General features: G+C 52.5%; 1 protein-coding gene across 1 annotated transcript in view; it reads right to left on the reverse strand.

Moving 5' to 3' along the window:
- Nucleotides 1-3,126: 3,126 nt before the first annotated feature.
- Nucleotides 3,127-18,590, reverse strand: part of CSMD2 (CUB and Sushi multiple domains 2) — a 336,176-nt gene continuing 320,712 nt past the window's right edge. The window contains exons 62-72 of the mRNA XM_074562714.1: nucleotides 17,445-17,618; nucleotides 14,320-14,393; nucleotides 13,551-13,662; nucleotides 11,472-11,651; nucleotides 10,839-10,904; nucleotides 10,103-10,264; nucleotides 9,425-9,537; nucleotides 8,596-8,683; nucleotides 7,478-7,616; nucleotides 6,734-6,909; nucleotides 3,127-6,175 (exon numbers count right to left, since the gene is read on the reverse strand). Coding sequence (XP_074418815.1) covers nucleotides 6,750-6,909; nucleotides 7,478-7,616; nucleotides 8,596-8,683; nucleotides 9,425-9,537; nucleotides 10,103-10,264; nucleotides 10,839-10,904; nucleotides 11,472-11,651; nucleotides 13,551-13,662; nucleotides 14,320-14,393; nucleotides 17,445-17,618 — 1,268 coding nt within the window. The 3' untranslated portion in view covers nucleotides 3,127-6,175; nucleotides 6,734-6,749. The remainder of the gene's footprint in view (nucleotides 6,176-6,733; nucleotides 6,910-7,477; nucleotides 7,617-8,595; nucleotides 8,684-9,424; nucleotides 9,538-10,102; nucleotides 10,265-10,838; nucleotides 10,905-11,471; nucleotides 11,652-13,550; nucleotides 13,663-14,319; nucleotides 14,394-17,444; nucleotides 17,619-18,590) is intronic.

Below are 18,590 nucleotides of genomic sequence, written 5' to 3' on the forward strand. Positions count from 1 at the left end.
CGCTCCGACAGCAGAGGCTCCCTGCCTCCTGCCATCACATCGGCCATGGAGAAAGAGCCTGCCCTGCCCCGCATCTTGCCCTGGTACCCGGGCAGCGGGATGCTGCGGGGATGCAGGCATTCAACGGCACATCTATGGACCCCCGGAGCCAGCAGCATCTACCAATAACGTACAGAAATACCACCACAGCCCCCTCGCACGGAGCAAGGCCAGAGGCAGAACGAGACAGGGCGGCTGCTTTATCTAATTGAAACAATTAGTATAATATTTTCTTTCTTCAGGCTAAGTTCTCCCAAAAAGCGAAGGGAGCCGGAGCCGCGGGTGGATTGTATGTATGGGACGCCCTGAAGAGTTAATCACTCATTTACAAAACATTGATATAAATTGCTGTTAATTAGCTCTGTAAATGCTTATTGTGCTGGCTAAATGAGTACCTGCTGGCGGGGGTTAGATGTGCCCCGTGGCTTAAATGCTGTTAATTTCTCAGGGGAGCGTCTGCAGAGGGTGTGGGAGCCCTTCACAGCCCCCTCCCCCTGGGACCTTTGCTTTTCCGGGCACCTTCCTCTTCTGTTGTTTCCTTCATGACCAGCTGGTTTAGGAGAGGTGGAGATGGCCCTGGGGTATGACACGTGAAGGCAGCGACCGCAGACCGGCCACACATTCATACCGAGCCCAGTGCTGTGGTCCGCAGCCCCACGGTCCGTGTTTGCACACTGAGGACACCAGCAAGAACCCAAGAGGATGTACTTTACGACACTAAATCCCTTTGCAGAAGACTCCAGTGCCAAAACCCAGTGTCGATACCATGCCTGGAAACTGAAGAATTATCAACTGAACCCCCAAAAGTCATGAGCTGAGCCTGACCATCTTTCCTCCATCAGTGTCCTCCTAAATCCAACGGGAACGCTACTGCTGCCCCAAAATCCAAAGCAAAACACATCTCAGGCTCATCATGCCCTGAACTGGTTGTCCCAAACTCCCGCGCAGCCCGACACGTGGCACAGTCTGCTGAAACCTCCCGAAAACACTCAGCTCCGTCCAACCGCCTTCCCTGCCAACCTTAGTTCAGGTAAAGCAGCCGAAGCCAGACAAGAAGGGAATGAAACCAAAGGGATAAAGCATTTGTGATCTGAAAGAGACAAATAAAAGGCAACATGAAAGCCGCAGAGAGAGCATCACACGCGCACCAGTGAAGCTGGCGTGGGCAGAGCAGCAGCAGGACATCAAAGACCGTGCAACGCCCTTTTTTTAACACAAATTTTCTCAATCAGTGCCGAGACACAAGCTAACACAAGCTAATTGCAGCCAGTCGTCAGCAAGGGGGAGAGGGGAGGCATTCACCAGAGAAAGCAACCTAATTAAAGCAAATTGGGGCATCCTGGAGCAGAAGCGCACGAGCGCAGGGCTGGGAGGGAGCGTGAGAAGACAGGGGACCCCTTTGTCCCACCGCACCGAGCTCCACGTCAAGCCCCTCTGCCGCCCTTGGCAGAGCTGGCAAGGCCTGATAAAAACCTGCTGGAAAAGCAAAATGATCAGTTCTGCACCTAGAGGGGAACCAGCTCAGCGCTCCAGGAGGGGGCAGAGACAGCAATTATTTCTGTGGAGTTGGGCTCGAGAGGAGAGGCAGCTCCTGGCCCTGCTCGGGGCTGGGGGGGACCCACCGCCCGCACGGAGGAGCAACACCTCACCCAGGACCTGCAGGAACTCACCCAGCAGCCATTTACCGCCGTCCCGGGGACTGAGGAGCTGCACCCATTTGGCGGGGGCTCGGAGCCCCGTCTCCCGGGCTGACTGCAGCAGCAATTAACCGACTAATTTGCTGCCTGGCTGTGCCTTTCTCTAGGGCTTGAAGAGATTAAAGTTTTGCCCTCTTGCAGATGCCTCATTTTACAGCCTCGGCTTTTAAGCTCCGAAATATCTAATTTGGAGTCTCAGCCAGAGGAGGGAAGGCGGCTCTGGAGGGGGACGGGGGTTGTTCCCCCATGGTGCCACACTCGAAGCAGCATCATTCCCACCTTCCTGACCTCAGGCGTGGAGGAGCACCAGGCCACCGACAGCTCCCAGACCCACCCGGTGTGGCTCCTTCGGGCGCTGACGACCGTGGGACGCTTTAGGCTCCCTTCTGACCATCGCCAGAAGCTGGTGCTCCCCTCTGGGCTGCAGCGAGGGGACGTCTGCTCTGCTCGGTGGAAGGTGTCGGACTTGAGCCAATGTTGCAGTAGGAAATGCACTGGTGCGGGAACCCCTCCGGTAAGGCTGAATACAGGTCAGAGCAAAACCATGCCTACAAACTCCACCGAGGAAACCAGAAATGAAAATGCACCTATTTATCACTGAAAAACCCAGCAATCTCAGATACTCTGAGAAAGTGTGACAGGAGACACATAGCAACGTATCCCACGTCCCTTTCCAACTAGAAAATTCTCTGCCAGGTGAATCTCCAACTTAAAAAGCAACGTGAATTCAGCCCCAGACCTGGATCAAGAGAGACATGACCAGCAGTTGGTCTCGCTTTGGCCGGTTGTGCTCTTTTTTTTGTAGCGATGTTGAGAAATAAATCACAATTTCGAAAGGTTTGCTTGTTTCTTTGAGTTTCTCGTTTAAGTACCTGTTTTCCAAGGGGCTCCGCTGACCTGCCGTGCCAGCGCATCCGCGAGCTCCCCGGCAGAGCAGGCGTCGGTTCCTCGCTGGCGGGGTGGGACCGCAGCTGGAATAACATCACATCCCATTAGCACGGAGCAAGGGAGAAGGGCAGCGGGGGGGACGGCAGACAGATGCCAGCTGGGTTTAGCTCCCCGCGGATGAGCCTGCTGTCGGCCACGCAGGGCAGTCCGCATCCCATCGGGGCTGTCCTCCCCGGGCACCGCGGCCGGGGATCCCCGGGGTGCAGGGGATGAGCCTGGCGATGGGGAGAGGGGTCGGGCTTGCCTGAGTCGTCCGCCGCTCACCGCCGCTGGGCCTCCACAGGAGCCGGGACCCGCTTCCGAGCCGCCGGGGCTCGAGCCTCCAGCCCGGGGACACAGCCATGTCCCCGCCGTCGTCCCGCACACGCCTGTGCCTACGCGTGCAGGTCGGCATCCAGAGCATCCTAGGAGAAACCTCGGGCAGGTCATGAAAAAGGCACCAGAAAAAATGTAAGAAAAGCAATGCAAAAATTTATATTTTATTTTAATTCAAAAATTTAAAATAGCTTTCAAATTCAGTAAAGTATGCCTGGACACAATGGAAAGCCTCATATACAGAGACAGATAAATTAAATTGTATATACTGCAGACAAGCCAAGTGTATGTATAGATTACATATTTACACTTTTATGTAAACCATATTTATACATTTTATTACATTTACAAAAAAAAGCTGATCTTCCACTACTGTTTACTACAATAATGAAAAAACATTTACATTGTGTTTTTTAACTGTACAAACTTTTGATTCATAAAAATATATCTCTGTACAAAAGAGGGATTTTTTTTTCATTTTTTCATTTTTTTTTCTTTTTTTTTTTTTCCCATAGTTTTTTTTTTTCCCTTTTTTTTTTTTTTACTTTTTTTAAACATAATGCAAGTCCTCTGGGCACAAGAATGGAGAATGTCACGTATCGGGTCCCAGCCAGCTTGCAAAAAAATGGACCACCACCCCCTCCAGTGCCTGTGTTAACGCGGGCAACAGCAGGAAATGGTACTTAATGGCTGAAAGCAGCAAGTTTTGGTTAAGAGGAACCTCCCTTCTCCCTGCCCTGGTGCTACAGTGTCTCGGGTTGGTTTTACGCACCTTGACACAAGCTTCTCCTGGCTATCCCGGGGGCTGAGCGGGGCTCAGAAGGGTCCGCGAGCCGCCGTGGGCTCTGTCGGAGTGTGTGTGTGCATCCCCACGCCCCGCTCACAGCGGCCGCCTCGGTACGTGCCGGGGCTCCGCTCCCCTTGCGCCTGCGAGAGGGTTTTTCTTGAGCCTGGGAGGATCCGAGCGCTGCTGCTGCAGTGGGACGCCGCGAGGTGTTGGAGTTTTGGGTACAGAAAGAGGAGCCGGGACGTTGCGCTCCTTGGCACGGGCGCAGCGAACCGCGCTGGCCTGGGGATGTGCTGCGCGAGGAGCCCTGGGCGGTGCCATGGGGCTGGAGAAAGGGCAGCAGAATGGGCTGTGGGCTTGGCCAAGGCCACGAATCACAGAATAATTGAGGTTGGAAGGGACTTTGGGGTCAAATATGGTCCAGAGAGCAGACCGGGAGTCAGGAACCAGCTATGGGCCTGCAGATGCAAGAAAGGAACCGGGGGAACATCCTGCCCTCCTTATACCAGCTCCTGCCTTCGCCGCAGCCGCTCAGCTGAGGAACTGGAGCGGAGACGTGCCTTGGCTCCAGACCCGAGTGCCACCGCAGCCCGGCCGGGGTCCCCTCTTCTCCCTTCCCCTTCAGCTTGCTCTGGGGGCCGTGTCCTGCAAGCTGGAGGTGGCCGGAGAGGGGCGGGCACCGCTGCCAGCCCAGCCTGGCCACCCCGGGGAATGGCGTCCCGCAACCAGCTGAAGATTAAACCATCTCGGCCTGTCTGTCGGTTTGGCATGAGCTGGGGGCACACCTCGCCGCGGGGCACGGCCCGTAACGGTCCGGCACTGGCCCTGAAGAAACCTTGCACCCACCTCTCAGCAACACATCAGAGCACCTTTGCGTGCTTTGGGGAGCAGAAATGGCATTTTTTGGCAGGCTGGCTGTTCAGCAGTTAGGCTGTAGAATGCTGCTTACTCTAAGAGCGCTGAATAAGAGACAGAAGTAAAAAAAATAATATATATTTGTATATACACACACACGCGCACACAGAGTAAAAGAATAAACAAACCGGAAAAAAACTACCCTGTGGTTTTCATTAGCCAAAACCTCAGCTGACATTAGGTAGGGGCAAGGCAGCCTTTAAATGCAAGCGTGGATGTAAACACGGCCCCGTTTGTTTGAATTCTGTTCTCCCTTCAAGTCTGCTGTAAGAAGCAGCTGCTTCATTGACACATTCTGCTCCCCGTCACCTGCACTTCGCTGGGCTCACAGTCGGTAAGACGGCACCGTTGTGTTCCTTGGCTCCAGCCTGGCCTCAGAAACGGGGACTCAAACCAAGGAGACTAAAACCCCGAATCAACAAGAGCAGCTCTCCTCTTTATTAGAGGAGGACAGCGTCGTCACAAAAGCATCATTCTCTTCTAAGGAAGGAAAAATGTCAAGCCGCCTTATCTGCTCTCACGGAAGCCAGGGCAACCTTTCTGCCCCTGGGAAATAAAGGGAAGAGCTTTGGACAGAAATTAAAACTCTTATTGCGTTGCCATTTGGAGGATCAATATGGAAAGGGCAAAGGCTTTTGAATGCTATTGGGGGAAATCAGTATTTGTTAGTTCTTTTTCAAGAGGTTTTTGTCCTTTTGTGTCTGTCAGCAATTTTCTGATTAGGGTGTGTGGACACAGCGCAAATCGGCAGCTGCTGGGAGAGGGCCAGAGATGGGGGATGTTTCCTTACCACCCCCGAGAGCTGCCTGAAAGGAACACGGGGCAGAAGAAACCCAGAAAGAATGCCCCAAGGAAAATCAAATACGGGGAAGAGGAGAAAAGCTTGCAAAGTTTTGCGTTTCTCATTGAAAAGGTCCCATTGGGTTAGAAAAAAACAACAAAGAAATAGCCCAGAAACCCAAATAAAGACAAAGCAAGTACTCGTCCTGTCCCATACCGGTATTTGCCATTAACCCCAATCAGCACCTCCTGCAGCGCAACGTGCTTTTGCCTCTCTGCTGTCCAAGCTCTTCCCAAAGCGGGGGGCAGCTGCTGGGGCCCCACATACCCCACTGCTCCCTCCAGCAACGCGTAACCAAGAGCAGGCTGCAGAAGCCTTGCCATCACCTCGCCTCCCAGGTCCTCCACTTCCCCAGGGCTTGGCATCGGGCTGAGACCCACCAGCAAGGTGGGAGAGAGGAGCTGTGCCGGAGCAGACCTTTGGTTGGCTTCGTTATCCACGGCAGGATGGAGAGGGTGGGTGAGGATGACAGAAGACGACCCAGCAGTCTCTCAGGAGTTAACACAAAGTCCAACGAGGTGTAGCAGCTTCTCCACAGCCTCAGCAAGGTTGGGAGAGGGAGATGGGGAGGGAACGGATGGAGACTAGTGAGGTGAAACACAATCATCCACTAGACACCGACCCCGGAGGAATCTGGGACAATGGGAAAGGAAGGGACAGAGAGAAGGTAACGGTTTGTTATTACACACAGAAATGCTGGGAAAGCCTACAATGGCTTCATTGTCTCAAACTGAGGACGTTTCAGTCTAGAAGTGCTCTTTAGGTCCACAGGGTTCTTCTGCTTACACCGTTGTGTTACTCCTCTGTGCCCGTGCAGTAAAACTTTTGAACCCCTTGCTTTACCCTCCTCTGATCGCTCTGCAAAACGCCCTTGTCTGGAGTCACACAGCGAAGGAACGACCTCTCTTAGAGACTCATTTGTTCCTTCGCCTGGTGCCTGTTCTCACCACGGGGCTACCTGGGTTTGCTTCGCCACTGGGTCCCCAAGAGGTGCTGCCCCAACCGGCAGCGAGCACCTGAGACCCAGAGATGGGGACGCTGGTTCGGCTCTTGCCGAGATCTCCTGGGCAATCTGAACCGCTCTGGGTGCTCCTTTGAACCCCTGCTTCCGCCCAGCGTTTTACACAAGTGACAGGCACGAGGGGAGCGGTGGCAGCGTCCCACTCTCCTGCTCACCTCCTGCCCACTCACCGCAGAGGGGACGGTGCTATACAGCCGTGCACACCGTGCTGACTGTGAACTCCGTCTCGTTGGCCATGATGTCCGTGGGCTGCAGGTTCCGGTCATACATAGGATTTTCAAATGTTGCTCGGACGTTGGTGTTTTCGTGGCCCGCGTAGCCATTGAAGGGGACTTTTGGTCTTCTCCTGCAGGATGTCGGAGAGAAAATCCAGAGAGGTCACAGCTGCTCCTGCTGTAGCCAGCTGAACAGCCCTGACAAGAACTCAGCGGAAAGGAAAGATGTGCTTTTGAAGAGGGCAGACACCTGGGGATAAGGCAGAAGGGCTCTCCAGAAGAATCTTTGTAGATGTGTAGCACAGAGCTCCCGGGCTCTGCTCCGGCCCGCAGCGCGCTCCCTCTGCAGAGCCTGCACGACGCTTTGCAGCGCGGCAAGGCTCCCACAGCAATGCACTGATCAGGAGAACTAACTAATTTACAACATATGCAAAGCCGGCTTCAACGCTGAGGTATGAAATTTACTTTGCCTTATCCTACTTCATGTTGCCACAAATCTTATTAATGGTCATAAAAGCCCTCCCCGCTCTCCCCTCCTCACACCCTCGCCCCTCCACACGTGCTCGCTCCATTAGTTTTTTTCACCTTCTGAATTAAATGAGAAACCAGGTCTAGGGGGAGCGCTTTTACGTCAAGCTCACAACTATTTCTGTCAGCCCCGGTTCTGTTTCACCTACTGGCGTCGCTCCTGAAACCCACCTGTGTTTGTAGAGATAAAGCACAAACCCTGCAATAATCAGGGCTATGAAAGGCACAAGAATGGCAGCTGCCACGGAACTGCTGTTTGATGCAAAATGGTGTCCTATTGATTCTGGATCATTTTCCAGCATGCTGATGTCTGAAACACAGCACAAGTAAACACATCTCAAAACACCGCCGTGGGAAATGGGGTTTGCTCGAGTTACAGGTTACACCATCAACACCGGAATGGTTAGAAGTGTTGCTGTAAAAGGTCATCAAAAGCTTCCGAGCTGCACGAAGAAAGGTTTGGAGATCTAGCCTAGCTTAGACATCATCATTTATTTAGAACTGCAATTAAAGAGAGATGTAAATAGATTTATCTTATCAAAATGCTCAAACTTGGATGCTTAAAGTTAGGCTTTAAGGGAGACTCTCAAAGGCTGCAATAATGAGCATCTAATTCTCCATAAAGGCGACAAGACTCCAGGGTCAGATTGCAAAAATCCTAAGAGACTGGAGAGCTCAAGCCACATTTTACGAGGTATTTAGGAGCTTAGGCCATGGGTCGTCTGAGCTCTCAAGTGCCTCTGTGATTTCTGAAAGTGAGATGGAGACACGTTTTGTGGTAGCAATGGGACTTGGGCTTTTAGGTCAGACATCTGGCAACAGGCAGAAGAAATGCGTCCAGGTGCTATTTGTGGCTCTGAACTCTTTCTGTCTTTGGGCAGAAACCTGTTTATTTAAATGCCTCACTTTGTTCCCAAATTAAAAAGTTTGTTCTAGTGTTGTTCGTCTCCCATAAACCTTACCGTGGGGGAGGGTTTAGCCACCCTTGACAGAATATCCAAGCTGTTTCAGACACCACCATCTCCCACCCCCCCGGGTACAGAGATCTGAAGGCACCCGACTTCTCTGCCCCCGCGTCTGGTTTGGGTTTTGTGAGCTCTCTCATAAGAAGAGCTGGAAGGGTTAGGTTAAACCTGACGGTTCAAAAACACCTATAAAACATCTGGTCCGGCAGGATTGAAAATTAAAGCCAGGGACAGGAGAAATGTTCCCAGTTTGAAAAACTCCGCTACCCCCGAAATCTAGCTGGTAGCAATCGAGGGAAAAAGTAGTAATCAGAGGGACTTTACCAAGTCTCTGAAGGCCAAACTGCCCGAAGCCTTTGCCACGCACGAAGCCCTGGTACACAAACGTGCCGCTTGAGGACTCTGATGAGACCTGCAGCGACAGGAGAGCAGAGATCGACACGTTTGTTCAACACTTCCCCGGGATTTTAGCACCCATCTTGTCACAGCCTCTTTCAAGCTCACGCATAGCATTAATTTGATTCAATTCTCCAGAAAAGCATGGAATTTTTTACAAGTCTGACTGCCCAACAACTTGTTAAGACTCTCATGTCTCAAAGGAAGGAAAAAAAAAATCTTGTTTGCAGTAAACTACAGAACTCGTTGCTAATTCAAGAGGGATAGCGAAAGCTCTGGGCTACAGCTGGCCACGGGTCAATCAGATGCACGTTTCTTCTAAGCTCCAGCGCATCTCTTAAGGGCATGGGAAATTACCAGACACGGAAATTGGTGTGAGAAGTTGACTCCGTAAGGGAAGATTAGCTCTTCTAGCTTGATGTTTAACAGACACAAAATGTTAAAATGGAATTAATCGTGTTGGTTTCTCCTTTAGTGTTATCTGGAAGCCTCGCAGATTTAAAACCACAGGGCAATAAAAAACCATAGAGCTGCAAGGGAGCATGGAAGAGCCGACTGTCACGTCATGCTCTCTCGTGTGCTGGAAGAACGCCCTCTGTCCCCTTCAAGCAAGCAGGTCACTGGGGGGTGGCAGTCCTGTCCTGCCACCAGCTAAGGCACCATTCCCTCAGCTTCAGCGAGAGAAAAGCTGGGGTTGTGATAGCAGCGGGAGGAGCCGTGTGGGTGGACTTTGTGTATGAGGTGCCCGTGCACTTACGTGTCCATCTAGAGCCCATTTATCATTTTTGAACTTGTTGACAAAGATCTCCACTGGCCCCGTTATCTGGTAAACCTGGAGAAGCAGGTGCACATCTTCTTTCTTGTAAACACCTGAAAAATACGTGGCTTTTAATCACTAGATCGCAATGACTCTATTCAAGTTTGAAGTAATTAACTTCCTATTTGAGAGAGTAGAGAAATCACCTCATCATCTTCGTGTGGACAACAACTCGCACCGGGAAACACACCTCAAACACACAATCCCACATCCCCCCCAGGGCATTAAAGACATTTTGCACATGGGAGGAGATGCCACTGGGAACGTTCAGGTTATGCTGCTGGATCAGTAACAGCCTAGCGCTCCGTGGAGGGGGGGACTAGGGGCGCACACGTCATTTCATCTTGTTTGTCTTGGACTACGATCCGCCATTCCCACACAAAGGGAACGGACGACGGACGGGGCGGAGCTGCCTTTCAGGCAGAGTCAAAGCAAACTCAGGTACGTGATTTGGTTTGTCTCGGTCCGATCAAAGACTGGAGACGTCAAACCTGGGTGGTCTGTAAAGCTCCATCAGAGCACCACCACCACTCACGCAGCAGGGCACGCGGCCCCTCGCGCTGCGAGGCCACTTCTGACAAGGGTAAATCCCTGCCAACGGCCACGGCGCTCCCTTACCAGACACCTGCAGCTCCACGCCGCTGTGGTCTATCAAAGTGGCATTGACTTTACTGGTGGCAGGGTCGAAGCTGGTGACAGACAGCATTGCAGGCTGCTTTTTCCCCATGTATTCGTAGGAGCCTTTCCAAAGGGAATTCCTCGCAAACACATCAGCGGGCACTAGAAACCACAGCAATTGGGAATGCAGAAGAACAAGCGCCTTGCCATTTATTTCAATTTTTTCAGAAATCAAAATAGAGCAAATTTATTTCTTTCTTTGAATTCACAAACACGTATTTAAATATCTCAAATCCCACCCACTCTCTGTGTTATCATCACCAAGTACAAAGCCAAAGAGAGGAGAACAAACAAGCTGATGACTTTAATTTTGTTGTTTTGACAAAAAATGCCGCAGAAGTTTTAAATAACAACCCAGCCCCAAATTAATTTCTTAGGAAAAGCTAACAAAACCCGTTTTTCCGAAAAAACCCCCAAACAAATAACTCTGATGTAAATCATCCTGGAGGGCTCGAATCTCTGGAGTGCCCTGGGGAGGGCAGCGGATGTTGGTGCCCGACTCCCTTCGGGCTCCTGTCCGTTCTCCAGTGACGCATGAACAGCTTTCACCAGCCCAGCACTCTCAAGTCCTGCCAGAATAGCGGGGTTTCTGACTGCCCTGGGGAGGGGATGGACCTGCTGAGGGCCAGGTCTACTATCAACACATCGCACGGAAGACCGAGCCCCGCCACGGTACCTGACACCTTGGCGAGCGGTGGGTCCCGCGCGGTGCCAACGGGCCTTCCGCTGGGGCGGACGTCAGCTGAAAGAGAGGGGCAAACCACCGCCGGTGAGTATCGCGGCACCCGACACTGCTGGGACGCTGCTTCTTGGTACCAACAAAGGACAGCCTGCGGCTGGCATCGCTCACACACGTAACGCGGCTGCACGTCCCCGTCTACAAGGGCTTTGGAACGGGGTCCTGCCCAGCCCACTGAAACAGCTTTCATTTACTGTCCTCCCCTGCCACCTGCCCCAAACCAGCATCCAGAGAGAGCTGCCGTGCTCCGCGAGAGCCACACAGCTCTATTTCAAGACCACAACATTCCTGACCTAAGACTCTGAGGTAGGTAAAAGGTGGGTGAAGTCAAGAACAACTCCGTCTCGTGCAGATGCTTCTAGATCCAACCCGTCAGGCAGAAAATCCCCTCGCTGCCTCTGCCCGGGACCCGCGCCAATCCCTGTGAGAGCTGCGGTCTCGACAGCTCAACCACACACACACTCACACACGCTTGTGTAGCTCTAAAAAAATAGCTGTTTTCTCTTGGGCTGCAACGCTCCCCTCCGCAGGCACGCGCGAAACCGGGGTCGTGCTGCTCACAGCTTTTACCGAGGCAAATGGGTGGTTTTCCTGTCCAGCTGCCATCTGCTTTGCAGGTTCGATGCTCGGACCCTCCGGTGAGATAGTACCCGCTCTGACAGGAATAGATCAAAGTGTAGCCCAGAGACGGCAAATCCAGGGCTCCCACGTTGGCGTGGGAAGGGGTCTCCGGCTGCTTACAGTGGTGAGCTGACAAACAGAAGGGAAACAGAGATGAGAGACATCATCCAGCGGTACACAGAAAGGCAGAAGAGTGACACCACGATGTCAGCAGGGACAGAAATCTCTTAGAAGAGCTTTTTTCAGGAAAAGCTTTCTCTGCTCACTGAGGGAAGCAGTGCCATGCCTGCATTCTTCCCAGCCAGGTGAATTAATGAGACGGCTTCCCGTGCTTCGCTGGCTGGATTGCTCGCTCTGGGTAAAGCTCCCGGGGGATCCTTCACTCCTTTCCGGCTTCCATGAACTGCAACTCAGGCTCTGCTATTCCCTGCCTTTTAAGGGGAAAAATCTCAAAACCAAACGATGTTAAAGGCACCTTTCTCCTTCCTTTATCTCTGACTCCAGCACTGTGTGCCAGGGTCTATCTGCAGACCAGAAACTGCCTTTACAGGGCATCAAGACCTGCTAAGTTAAGCCAGTGATTCCGGTAAATGCATTACAGATCTGGTTTTGTACAACCTTTCCTCATGGGACCAGTATCCTGCTAATAATTTGCCCCTACCTGTCCACAGGATCAGACAGTAAGTCCTCAGAAGTGTGCAATAGTCATAAATTACTACGATTGCTCAATAACTTTCAGGATTTGGCCACAGAAATCCAAGCTGAGCTTGTCCAGCTCCCTGCCACTGGAGCGAGCGTGTGCCCACGCTGCTCTATCAGGTCCCGTTGTAAACGTGTCACCACTTTCCTTGAGAAGTTACGACACAAAACGAATAAATCACAGAGCCGGGAAGCTCCCTCTCACCCACACTGTAAATTTGCCCTTTCTGTAGCTCTCAAACTGCTCGTGAACAAAAGCAAATCCTCGGCAGCCTTCGTGAGGTATCATCTTCATCCTTGTTCTACAGGAGATGAAGTATAAGACCCAGAAAGCTGAAAGACTAACCCGAACTCGCCTGGTCCGGGAGCGCCGGCCGCCAGCCCGGCTCGGGGGCAGCGCTTCGGCTCTCATTAGCAGCAACCACATCCCACTCGGCACGGCAGACGGAGAAGGCTTAACCCAAAACCTAAAGGCAACAGCTCAGCAGGCCTTGCTGGCACTGGGGAAGCCAAAACCATCTTCTGCCTCGAGACACCCAGCACCAGGAGCAAAACCCCCCGTACAGCCACAGCCGCTGCTGCATCCCCGCGGCCTTCGATTCAGCCGGGAGAAGAATGTGGGGACACGCTCCCACCGCCCAGGGAGCAGTGGGAAGGGCAGCTCCTTCCAGAGCATCCTCTCCTCTCTCCTCTGATGCTACCTGTACGAGTTTTTAAAGGCAGGTGCCGCCATTGCGCTGCTCGCAGAACGAGCACCTACAGGGTTTGTTAGCGGAAAAATGTCTCGTCAATAAACCACCTCACAAGGGAGAGGAAAAAGCTTTTTAACACTTATGATGCAGAGGCCATGATGGATATTACCACTTAAACACATTAAATTAAACTCCCTTCTGGTGTAGCAGGGAAAAGATGACGGACAGCTTAAAAGAAAGAGCAACACATTATTAAAGCTGAGGAGAAACACTGCTCTGCCGGAGAGCCCTTCTGGCGAAATGTTAACCTGGGTCCCTGGAGCGTGAGCTCGTGTCTCTGCCATCAAATGCTGTTTCAGAAGCACAAAGCAAAGTCTCACCTGAAACTACGTCTCTGAGGAAGGGACAAGTAAAATATCTCATCTGAAATCAGAAGTGGCTGCTGGTGTAGTCATGTCAGGAGAGAAGTGACTGTGTGGTCTCCCTTTTCTTCAAAAATATGTTTTCACGGAGCTGCCCCCAAAATTACCAGCTCTTCAGAGCCAGCAATTTGCACGGTGAAGCACAGCACCGAAACAAGGCAACAGCGCGGTCAGAGGCCCCCGTTTCCCTTGAGAAAGCCTCTCCCCAGACTTACGGATGCAGTCCGGCTGCACGCCGCTCCACGTCAGGTTGGGGAGGCAGGTCCTGGTGGTGGAGCCCTGCAGCAGGTATCCCTTCTGGCACTTGAAAAAGATGATGCTTCCCACCTGTTTCCATAGGAAATAAAACAATGTGATTCACCCATGCTTAAAGCACAAAAGCACTTCTAGAATTTCCCATCTTCTATACGCCGGAGAGAGTCTGCTTTCTGCCCGCACCGCCCTCTGCGGCTCTCAGGCTGGCAGCTCCTACAAAAGTCAGGCTTAGGGTGTCTCAGTATTAATTAAAAGCTAGAATTAATTCATTAAACCCCAGGATTAAGATAACTAATTAGCAGCAAAACTGAACGATCCGCTCTGGCAGGAGCAGCCGCATGGAATCGGCGATCCTGGCCCCGGCACAGCCGGGAAGTGGCAGCAGGGACGGCGGCGGAGATGGAGCATCCCGGGGAATTGCTTTGGGTTTCTCTCTCCTTTGATTTCACACTGTACGGGAGCTGAGATTAAGAAAACCACCTACAGAATTTGGTCTGAAAATGAATGGAAATTACGTCTCCGATGTGAATTATACTAATAACTATTAATTAGCACTGTAATTAACACCATAAACAACGCGCTGCTAGTTAATCCCATGCAAATGCGCTCTGAGGTCTAACGGAGCACGCCGGGATGTCCTGCTCGCGGGAGGACACGTTCATCCACGTAAGGACTCAGACAGGGACTAACCCCCGAGCCTCGGGGCGCGGAACCCCGCCGGCACCGTACCTGGTAGCCCTGGGAGCTGTTCTGCGTGCCAAAGAGGGGGACGCCGGGGTCCGCGCAGGTGGTGAGGCTGGGGTCTGGGGGAGCAGAGCAGAGGCAGCGTGTTAGAGCGGCGGCTGCGGGAGCACGGCAGAGCTCTGCCTTCCCCTCCACGCAGAGGCGCGCTCGCCTTTGCAACAAGACAAACACATTCCGCTACAGAAGGAATACATAGCAACACGGAAAAATACACGGATCTTTTTGTTTCTTAAATCCCTGACTGCTGCAACACAAACTAACCAGAGGCGCTCCGTCACCCAGGAGAAAATGTAAGAACAGAAATCTTGTGTCGGGGACAACTCTCTTCCCTTCCCCTGTTCTACAGACGATGAGCAAAACACCCGGCTCACCAGGGCTGTGCCCTCCGCTGCCACTGGCCACCCCCGGCACCGAGGTGACCCCGTCCTCCCCTTGCCCTGGGCCACCACCTTCATCCTCCGGGCTGAGCCGGGCCCTCGCTCGCACCTCGCTGTTTCCTAGTGATAGATGGGGGCTGGAAATTTTAACGCATCTCAGATACATAATCTCTCTTTACGCCTCGTTCGTTCTCCATCTATCAGGAGATGAACACGCACAATTCAGCAGCAATACCTGCTGCTACTCTTCTGCCATCTATCACTGTTTTTTTCCCCCAGCACGTCAACAGGAGCAGGGCGTCAGTGGGACTAAGGCAGAGACGCAGCACGGTAATATCAGCATCCCAAACCCAGCAAAGGAAACCAAAGTTTCTGTCGGAAAGGCAGCTCAGCGACAGCAGGTTCCCTGCTCTTTAGGGCTACAGGATGAGCTAAGCTGCAACGCTGGCCACAGGGATGCTCCGGTACCCGGCCGGGGGAGCTCCGTCAGCGGGGAGCTGGAGCATCGCGGGATCTCAGTGTGATCAGATGAGTCTGCTCCGGACTCCCAGCCTTCTTTCTTCAGCGTGCTCAGCATCGCTATGAGACGGACCATACACCCCACAGCAAATCCCTCTCTGCACTTACTCAAAATACTCCAATTTGCAGGATTGTGGAAGAAATACATTAAGCCAAGTCTCCACCAGGCAGCACAGTGGGATAGCAGCGGCCTGTCGCTACAGCCTGCAGCCACAGGACAATGGAGCACACCTTCTGTACCTAACGGCATGTCGGTTTACTTTTCTGCCTTTATTCCTTACGATCTGCCTAATCGGCCTCTTCACACGGAAACATTACGTGCTTGTTGGTGCCGTCCTCAGGTCCTCGGAGCTGCGGCGAGTAACCGAACGAGGGATACGAAACGCGGCCGATCTGGGGCTGTGGCACACAAACTAATTCATCTTCCGTCATTCGGCTCTGCTGAGCTTTTGTCATTTATCACTGACACAGTTTCCATGGAAGTCCCCAGATAAATCAGCGTGTCTAAAATAAATAAATAAGGAGCCCCATGGCTGGATGAGGCAGCGGGTGATGGATGGCGGAGGGCGCAGGGCAGCGCCCCGGTGTCCCGGCTGCACCTGGGGGGTCTGCAGAGCTGGCAATGTGACGCCTCTCAAAAACGGGTGAGATCTGAATAAATCCAGCACTTCGGGTTCAGCTGCCTGTGTCAGACACTGACGTTGCGGGTCAGGGTTTTGCAGACACACACGTCTTCTCCCTTCCCATGGTTTGTTTTGGGGAGACAAATTCTAAGCCCGTTTCATCAGCAGCATGAACAGCCGGGTACCTGTTGGGTTCAATCACAGGCAGCTCTGGAGGGATGGGTACCACGTATGTATGATAGGATCCCAGACCAGGATTTGCAAGGAAGCGAGGAAGCATTTAAAGCCAGTATTTACAGCAGTAGGCAGGTGCTCCCAGCTCTTTGTACCTGAGAAAACTCCTGGTGAAGTCAATAGGAAGCTTGGAGGTTCAGGCCACAAGTATTTTTACGTTACTGTAATTGGTGATGCATTTAAGATGCAGCTAGGAGGACTGAAAACCGCGGAGAACAGCCTGAGATGTGTTTCTGCCCCAGCCGCCCACATGAGGTGATGATGGTGGTGTTCAGGCAGATGGTTAAGGTAGCAGCACGCAGCCCCTGCGCTTTATCGCCACAGGAGCCCTGGGCTTCAAGAATGTAGCCAGAGTCTTAAATAGGCGAAGAATGCTGCAATTAATTATGATTATCCACCTCCCAGAGGTTTCAAAGGGTTCTGGAAGCCCCAGAAAATGGGCACCTGAAGAACGTGTGGAAATTTCAGCCTGAATCCCAACACCGTAGCTAGGCGAAGCAATTCGTAGGATTTTGGTCTCCGTATACAGCACCTTCATGCCTCAAGAGCTGCCATTCTGGATATAATTCAAAGGCAGCCAAGACCTAAGAGTTCTCACGTGTGGCCTTTGGGCAGACCGCGGGGTTGCCGCAGCTCCTGTGAGCAGCAGAGCTGCCTCCGCAGCAGCCCAGGGCTGCTCCCTGCGGTCAAACCATTTCCAGCCCCATCGCCGGCAGCGACACTGTCGTCTCCACAGGGCAGCGCGCGGGGCTGGAGGTCCCTGAGCAAGCCTGGGAGCAGCACGGAGCCCACCACTGCAGAAAGACAACAGGTTTGATGTTGTCCGGGCCGCAGCAGCGTTAGCGCAGCACAGCATGGCACTGGTGCGCCGTCACCGTCCCCAGCCACAGAGGGAACTCGGGCAGCACCAGCCTTTGGGACCTCTGCGTAGCGCTGCCCTCGGCAGGCTCTCACACTGCCCTCAAACCTTATGGCCCAGGTTTCAAACATCAACCTGGAAGTTCTGCAAAGGTCTCCCTCCTGGCCAGCGGCAGCCCAGCCCAGCGCTGAGGAGCAGGAACAGGGAGGAGACCATCTTCCTCGGATGCACCGTGTACTGACCACGATCAGGGGCAGGAATGATGGGGACAGGCGCTGAACCTAAGCAGCGAGCCCCCGGAGAAGGAGACGGGTTGTCTTCCACGAGCTAGTATGCACAAACCAAAGGCATCACCCCTATACATTCCGATTTTCAGGGGAACAAAGCGTTAATTTCTGCGAACCCAGATAAGAAAACAACTTTGCTACAAACGGAAAAGCAAGGTGACAAGTCAAAGCTCTCTGCCTGTAGATGCAGGGCAGAGGAGCCTCCCCTCACCTATGCAGCTGGGCTGGGTCCCGCTCCACGTCCCGTCGGACTGGCAGAACCTCCGGGCGGATCCCACCAGCACGAGCGGGGCCAAGCAGGAGAAGGAGACGGAAGAGCGGTACGTGAAGCCTCTGTCCTCCCTCCGGCCTTGCGCGGGTATCCCCGGATCTCCGCAGAACACGGCTGCAACGGGCAAAGAGACAACTGGATCGTGACGAGCCTCCTCAAGAGCAAACAATGTTAATAAGTTAAAGATGGGTCTATTAAAGGCTCAAACCTTACCGCTCCCTGCCATCAAACTCTGTGATTGACTAGGGAATTAGTAGTGGTAGAAGGCGTTGCTGGCTACTTTTCCTTGTAACTCTCTCTTTTTGTCAATTGCCGTTAATTAACTTCCACCTTCACTCCCATCTTTTCTGGTTTTTTTCCCCTCCTTTTTTTTTTTTCTTCCTAACAGCATGCTTAGCTTTAAAATGTATCTCTAATTGCACGATGTCAAATTGCTATACGGTTCCATGTCACACAGAAAGCCCACTAATTATACAAGATCCAGGGAAAGGTGCAAGGAACACAGCGAGGGCTTTGTATGGTTTAATATGAAAATGGCTATTGTGCAGCTGCCAGCCATTCAGCCCAGAAAAGAAACTCAAATCTGCCTTTATCATTATGAGACATTTAACTAATTTTTTTGCATTAGCTATTGTATCAAGCACACAGGTTTCCACTCAGCCAAAGTTCTGCCTTCACAAAACATTCTTAACTTTTGCTGCAACAACACAGCGCCCTTTGCCAAAAGCTTTTTTTCCTACGGTCTTTGGCAGCTTCAAGAGCCCTGACTGCAGCAGACTCAGTCACTGGGGAGACACATGGACAAACGGCCAGTTTTAAAGTTGCCTCGTGGACAGGAACATGCCAGGTCTTCAGTCTTGTCGCAAACGTGATCTTGGTTACAAGAGGTGGCGTGACCAACCGTGTCCCCATGGCCACTGCTGCCTCCCCGTTACAGAGATGGCAAACCAAGACTCCCAACACATTTGGCTGCTGTCGGAGGCAGGGGGCACATCCAGACTTTTGGCTACAGCCACTCTAAGCAGCGTCGTTTTCTCCTGCCATGCAAACTCCCCCCAGCTTCAGTTAATGCAAGACTTCCCTTGG

The sequence above is a fragment of the Larus michahellis genome, chromosome 19 (genome assembly GCF_964199755.1).
Source record: "Larus michahellis chromosome 19, bLarMic1.1, whole genome shotgun sequence".
Taxonomy (NCBI): domain Eukaryota; kingdom Metazoa; phylum Chordata; class Aves; order Charadriiformes; family Laridae; genus Larus; species Larus michahellis.